General features: G+C 44.6%; 1 protein-coding gene across 1 annotated transcript; it reads right to left on the reverse strand.

The window, feature by feature from the left end:
• Positions 1 to 216: 216 nt before the first annotated feature.
• On the reverse strand, positions 217 to 6,780 carry CHCHD2 (coiled-coil-helix-coiled-coil-helix domain containing 2). The gene is made up of 4 exons (XM_049789578.1): positions 6,613 to 6,780; positions 4,143 to 4,392; positions 2,190 to 2,355; positions 217 to 512 (listed from the first exon to the last, which is right to left on the reverse strand). The coding sequence occupies exons 1-4, from the start codon at positions 6,660 to 6,662 to the stop codon at positions 502 to 504; spliced, it is 477 nt and encodes a 158-aa protein (XP_049645535.1). The 5' UTR covers positions 6,663 to 6,780; the 3' UTR covers positions 217 to 501.
• Between the last annotated feature and the right edge of the window lie 392 nt (positions 6,781 to 7,172).

The following is a 7,172-nucleotide window of genomic DNA, read 5'->3' on the forward strand; positions in this document are numbered from 1 at the left end:
CATATGGTCCCCCGTGCCTGCCAGGAGCTATTTCTGAGCAGCCAGCCAGGAGTAACCTCTGAGCAATGCCGGGTGTGGCCCAAAAACAAAACAAAAAGTTCTTCAAAGAGCAAAGATTCTCAAGTATGCTTATTAATTATATTTGTTTGCAAAATGCACATGTTCACCATATATATCATACCTAATTTATCACCTTATATTTATAAAGAGACTTCATTCTGGAAGAAAATCACTTTATTCTAATCAGTACATTGTAACATTACAAAAGCTGGTCTAAGGAAGCCACACAAACATCTGTTTAGCTCCAAATTCAGTATCATCTCAATGAACCAGGACGTGAGTTACATAATAATCTCTTCCATGCAAATGAATGAGAAGCAAGGACACTGTTGAGAATAGATTCACTGGTAGTTTTACTCTTTGCATTTCACTACTAATCATATTTTTATGCTGAATTAACTTGGTCATGAGAGGTGATTTTCCATGTCTTCATCTTCTTGATTAGGCTAATCCTGCAAACAAAAAGGCAAACAAAAGGTTAGAAAATCCTAGTTACACTTACTTACAAACTCATCCTGGTGCTCAGTGACTTCTCTTGGTGGGACTTATGAAACTATATGAGATGCTCCAGATCAAACCTGGGTCAGACACATGAAAGGCCTTACCTGTTTACACACTATTGCTTTTGCTCCCAAAACAAACATATTTTTCTTTAAACAATGTGTTTAAATCAGGTTCCCCTGATAACCCTCAGAGGTTATTCCTGAGCTTAAAAGTCATGAACACTGCCAGTTTTGTCCAAAAAAAAAAATTTGTCTGGGGTTCAAAGATAGTAACAGTGAGTAGAGTATTTGTCTTGCACATGGCTAATCCAGGTTTGTTCCCTGGTATCCACTGTATTCTCCATTGAATCCCACCATCCCTTAAGACTGGGAATAAGCCCTGAGCACCATTGTATGTGCCCACAAAAACCAAAAAAGGAAAAAGAGAATAAAAAAAGCATTAATTTTTTTTGGGTCACAAGTAGCATGGTTCAATTCCTGCAACGCATGGAATTGAACATGAACCTCCTGGCTCTGTGCATAGGGTTCACTCCTGGTGGCTCAGGGGACCTTACGTGGTACCCAGAATCAAACTCAGGTAGGATATATAGAAGGAAAGGCCCTTATCCACTGTGTTCTCTTCAGACCAGCCCTATTACGGTTTAACAGAATGTGATTTCTTGGATTAAAATTAGGAGGAGTGCATGCGCTGCATGTAGAGGCTAGATCTTGACCCCCAGCACAGCATAGTCACCCTATCAAAAGAAACTGCTGAGCACTTCATCTGCTGAACTATTGCTCCAGCCCAAGACTTCTGAGCATGCTCCCACCCAAGTAAAAAAATAATTACATACAACTAAAAAGGAAATTAAATAAAAAGCTGACCAATAACATTCCAGAAAGCATATGCCTCAGCCATCCAAATAAACTCATTTTGACCAAAGAAAAAGCTCAGTGGACTGAAGCACATTGCCTATTAAGTATGCATAATGTCAAGGGTTCTGTCACAGGCACCATATCTGAAGGCTCTTGTGACTACCCAAAATAAGTTAATACATCCATCTTTCTCAACGAAGTATACAGAATGTCAAAGTCATTCTTTTTTTAATCTATTTCTGAATTTTGGTAAAAATAATAACTGTAGGGCCGGAGAGATAGCATGGAGGTAAGGCTTTCATGCGGAAGGTCATTGGTTCGAATCCCGCCATCCCATATGGTCCCCTGAGCCTGTCAGATTTCTGAGCGTGGAACCAGGAGCAACTCCTGAGCGCTGCTGGGTGTGACCCAAAAAACAAAAAACAAACAAACAAAAAAACTGTATTCTTAATACTATTACACAGTAACCACATTTAAAAAAGTGTGGTACACCAACTTAATCACTTAAAGAATCGGATTCAGAATATAATGGGGTAAAGAGGGGAAAAATATGACTGGAACAAACAGTTTAATATAATAAGTTGAAATCAACCTGCAAACCAAGCTTCTGCTAGAACAATCAGATTTCCAGAGTAATGAAACAAAATTTAATTTTCAGCTTAATTTACTAATTATTTAACTTAATTCTTAAGGTCTACAGATCCAAAAGCACCATTTGGTAAACTAAGCATATATAAATTCAACAGCAAATCAAATAATAATATAACTTACCATTTGCAAATCTACATTGTTTCAACACCTCACTGAAACCCTCACAAAGCTTAAGGTCACCCTGGTTCTGGGCACACTCCAAAAACTGTTTCATTTCATAGTGGCAGGGCCCAAACTGCTGCTGCTGCTGCTGCTGCTGGTAAGCTGGCTGAGTTCCCTGAGGTTCCTGTAAGGGCATAACATTCAGTATAGTTAGAAAGAAAATTGGATTTAAATCTGAACAAAATTTATGCTATTATTCACTGAAGAAACAACAAATAAAAGTTCCCATCTAGGAGATGGTAAGGCGTTAGCCTAGGACAGACCAATTTGATCCCCTGGTGTCCCATGTGGTTGATTTCCCTAAGCCAAGAGCAATTTCTGAGGGCATAGCCAGGAGTAACCCCTGAGCATCACCGGGTGTGGCCCCAAAACAAAACAAAACAACCTCATCTAATACCATCTTATAAATAAATCATTTAATATCCAATGTAAATGAGCTTAAATAGAATCCTAGGTTTGTTTTGCCTTGTTTGTTTTTGGTCTTTGGATCATATGTAGGATACTAAGAGATTGCTTCTGGCTTTGTCCTGAGAGATCATTCTTGGTAGTGTGCTGGGGATCCTATGGGATACCTAGGATCAAACGCCTATCAAATACATGCACAGCAAAGTCTACCTGCTGTAATTTTTCTCTGGCCTCAGGATTCTAATTTTGATTAGAAAATTCCACAAAAAAAAAAAAAAAAAAAAAAAAAAATTCCAACAACAAATATGTAGACAATAAAATTAAAAATTAAGGGAGATTGAATGCTATACTCAAATCTACCTAAAACAATTGCTTAATTTGTGCAAAGCCTCAAGTTCGATTCCTAACAAATGGTCTTGGAGTTCACTAGTGACCAGAGAGAGTTGCCTATGGACAATGCTCTAGGACCCCAAGGCAATAGACTTAAAACAACATTTCTGAGATGACATGACCAGCCTGTGCATGGAACTAAACCCCCATGTTCTGCAGATGGCTCTGTACCTCATCATCCCCTGGTGTATGTACTCCTATCTGCTTTTTGCTATCCTTTTCCAATTGCCTTCATGATTTATCTTCCCTTTGATTAACTTCTGTAGGATTAGCTATCTGAGCCTGGTCAGCAGCAGGGGTTTTCTCTCTCTCCTCTCCTCTTCTCCTCCTCTCCTCCTCTCCTCTCCCCCCTCCCCTCTCCCCCCCCTCTCTCTCAACACACATACACAGTAGGACACACACGCTCTAAAGTTGCTATCAAGTATCAGTATAATCAGGTTTAATAATGGGTCAGTAAACTGTATCAGGCTGCTGATCATCAGTCTGAAGTTGGCTTCATCAAAATCAGATCTAAGCACCAAGATACCGGAGCAGCTGGGCAGCTCACAGTAAGTCCCCAAGCACCCCTACTTCTGAAGGTGATTCCTATATAAAAACAAACAATAGTAAAAGAGCAGGGGCAGTGTCAAAGGCACTTGTCTTGCAGCAACCTGATCTGAAACTTATCTGTGGTACCACCAGTAATAATCAAAGAGATCAATGAGTGCAGCCAGGTGTGGTCTAAAACCAAAACAATCCAAATAAAACAAAACCTCTTAGAAAAATATTGTGATTACTGGGCCAGAGGTACAGCAGGTACTCTTGATCTATTTTCCTTTATAATAGTGAATTACTATATTATAGTATTCTATTAACAGAACTTGCAGATTGAAATTTTACAGACTGTTCCTTAAGTTACAACCTAAGTAAGCTTAAATTATTAAAGTTCTAGGTAACCCAAGACTTTTCTACATGATACAACACAAACTGGAGTTGGGTATATGGTTCACTGGTAGGGCATTTGCCTCACAAGGGCCAGGACAAGGATCTGATCCTTTACAGCAAATAAATAAAACAAAATATTTTGTATTTTTTTTGTATTTCCCAGAGAAATGAAATGATTCCCCCAAATCTTACCTGGTAAGTGATATCAGGCCTTGCGGGCTCAGCATTACTTCCTCCACTGAAGCCCCCCGTGATGGCATGACCAATAGTGTGGCCAACAGCAGAACCGACAGCCACACCGGCTGCAGTGCTTGCCATTTGGGCCATGAGACCAGGCTGCCGGGGAGCTGCAGCTGGTGAAGCAACAGCAGATGGTGGAGCTGCAGCTGGTGGCTGAGCGGCTGGTGCTGGCCTGGGTGCAGCTCTCATCTGTGGTGCCCGGCTGTGAAAGAAAGAGCAAAAAGTTCTGTTTCGTTTCTGATTAGGTCTAGAAATTGTAAACATTTTACAGTTGAAATTGCCAAGTATTAACTACTTTTTCTTGCTATTTTGCAATCTCATGTATGTACTTATAGTCTACAGTATTTTTTTGTTTTGTTTTTTGGGTCACACACGGCGGCGTTCAGTGTTGATCGCATGCAAGGCAAATGCCTTACTGATGTGCTATCGCTCAGGCTCCAGTCTAGGTATTTCTGTTGTTGACCACACCTGGTAGTGCTCAGAGGTTACACCTGGCTTGAGCTCAGATATTGCTCCTGGCAGGCTCGGGGGACCATATGGGATGTCTGGGATCAAACCAGGGTCCATCCCAGGTCAGCCGCGTGCAAGGCAAATGCCCTACTGCTGTGCTATCATTTCAGCCCCTATTGTTTGTTGGTTTCTGGGCCACTCCTGGCAAAAGTGCTGCTCAGCTGGTTGTGTGTAATGTAAGTGCCTTCCAACTGTACTATCTCTCCAGCTCCAATCTACAGTATTTTAAAGGATAGTTATTTTAATACTTCATGAAAATGACAAAACATAAAAATATATTAAAAAAAACAAAGCATGTTTGTTCAAATACAAAGAATAAATATCACTGTGGTGGGACAAAAAAAAAAAAAAACTGTTCCTTTGTGGAACAGGTTTACTGCTGAAGGGTGGTGGAAAAAGCAAAACTTGTCATGGGGTATTAAATGTCAAGGGAAAGAATCCAGTCAAGAACTTCATTTTACAGATTAGAAACCTGAAGCTCAGTAAACCAAAATGACTTGCCTGTGGTCAGTTAAACTTAAAGCCACAACTAATTTCAACGATTTCCCACCTGAAACATCTCAAATGGTTTCAGGAATGAAACCCTCACACATATAGCCTCCACCATTTCCTTGCTGTAACTTTTACTTTTCTCCTCAATAAGACTGGGCCCACGCTTTGACTTCACTTCCTAGTATGTGGTTTCCTGTAAAGCAAGTTAGGCACCTGCACTGCAGGCTGCCTACCCAGGTTCAATCCCCAGCATCCACAAGCACCATCAGGAGTAATTCCTGAGTCACACCCTGAGAACTCCCCGGTGTAACCCTCATCCTCCCCAAAAATCCTTTTTCTATCCTTGCGGGTAAGACAGAGATCAAGGCAGGTACAACTTCCAGCACCACATATGGTCCTACTTGCAGTACAACCTGGAGTGGTCTCTTAGCAAGAAGCCAAGGTAGGGGCCAGAGATAGCATGGAGGTAGCGTGTTTGCCTTGCATGAAGGACTGTGGTTCGAATCCCGACATCCCCTATGGTCCCCCGTAGCCTGCCAGGATCGATTTCTGAGCGTAGAGCCAGGAGAAACCCCCGAGCGAAGCCGGGTATGACAGCCCCCCCCCCCAAATAAAGAAGCCAGGGTAAACCCTAAACTTCACTACCATTCGGTGTGGCATGGAAAAAATAAAATGATTCTTTTTGTAAGCAAACCCGTCTCTTCTATACTCCTACTTATCTGTGCTTGCTTGGTTTTGGGGCCACACCAGCTATGCTCAGGCCTCTTCCTTGGGGACCAAACCGAGATCGTGCACCAAGACCAATGTCATAATCTCGTAATAGCATTGCACTCGCCGCCCCACCCCCTCGGCTTATCTCCCAAGGCTTCCCGGGAGCGTGGCCTTGAACTTGTCACCTGACATCTCGGCCCCCGCGGTTCTCGCAGGAGATCAAGCCGCTGTGATGGCAGGAACTGTCCTGTGACCGCGATCGCTCCCTACCGTGGGGACCGACTCGCTCGATCGAGCCTCACTACCCGAGTCCTCTTCCTGGGCGTTAACACCAGCACCCACTTTCCCAGGAGCAGCAGTAGCTGCAATCAGATCTCTCTCTCTGCTGTGTTTTAATTTTTTAAGGGGATCCATTTTATTTACTTATTTTGGGTTTTGGGGTCAATTAGGGGTTCCTCCTGGCAGGCTCGGGGGACCACATGAAATGCCGGGATTCGAACCACCGTCCTTGTGCATGCATGCGAAGCAAACGCCCCAGCTCCGTGCGATCTCTGCGGCCCATCAAGTCGAGTCTTGGGCTAAACGAGGCAGCGCCGGGACAGCCAGAGCGGCCTTCAGACGTCCTCGAAGCCCCAGCGCGGCCTAACCGAGGCCTGCGCCGCTTCCTGAGTCACGGCATCGGCAAGATCCCCGGGCCCCGCGCACTTACCTGGCCGGAGGGGCCACGCGGGAGGTGCGGCTTCGGCTTCCACGCGGCATGGTCGGAAGTGCGCGGCGACCCGGCACCTAGAGGAACGAAGCGGAGTCGACCTCGGGGGCTTCTGCGCAGGCGGCGGCGAGTCCAGGAGTGTGACGGACAGGAGGCGGGGCTACCCTCGGGAACGACCAATCAGCGTGCACGCCGATCACGTTTCTCTACGTCACTGCGTACGTCCTTGAAGGTCATTGATAACGTCCGGCGGCGTTGCGGCGGCTCCTGAAGACTCGCGATTGCGTCATTAGCGCGCGTGTGGGTCCCGGAAGGAGAAAGCCGGAAGTTTCTGCGCTTGCCCTGCAAATCTTGTCCCTCGAAGGAGAAGGAGGGTAGTCACTTTAGTTCCGGGGCCTGCAGGATTGGCGCTTTCCTTGCAGGAGAGATAGCAGGGCGTTTGTTTGCCTTGCACGCAGGATTGTGATTCGAATCCCGGCACCCCACTGGTTCCCCCGAGCCTGCCAGGAGCGATTTCTGAGCCTAGAGCCTGGAGGAACCCCTTCTGATGGGTGCGGGAT

The sequence above is a fragment of the Suncus etruscus genome, chromosome 15, assembly GCF_024139225.1.
Source record: "Suncus etruscus isolate mSunEtr1 chromosome 15, mSunEtr1.pri.cur, whole genome shotgun sequence".
NCBI classification, from domain to species: Eukaryota; Metazoa; Chordata; class Mammalia; order Eulipotyphla; family Soricidae; genus Suncus; species Suncus etruscus.

What these genes read in the sequence shown, in the direction of transcription:
- CHCHD2 (XM_049789578.1), bottom strand. Translation starts at nt 6,662, where the DNA reads ATGCCGCGTGGAAGCCGAAGCCGCACCTCCCGCGTGGCCCCTCCGGCC. An exon ending in CGCGTGGCCCCTCCGGCCAG is followed by an intron (nt 4,393 to 6,612) that starts GTAAGTGCGCGG and finishes TTTCTTTCACAG; the next exon opens with CCGGGCACCACAGATGAGAG. An exon ending in GGCCTGATATCACTTACCAG is followed by an intron (nt 2,356 to 4,142) that starts GTAAGATTTGGG and finishes ATGCCCTTACAG; the next exon opens with GAACCTCAGGGAACTCAGCC.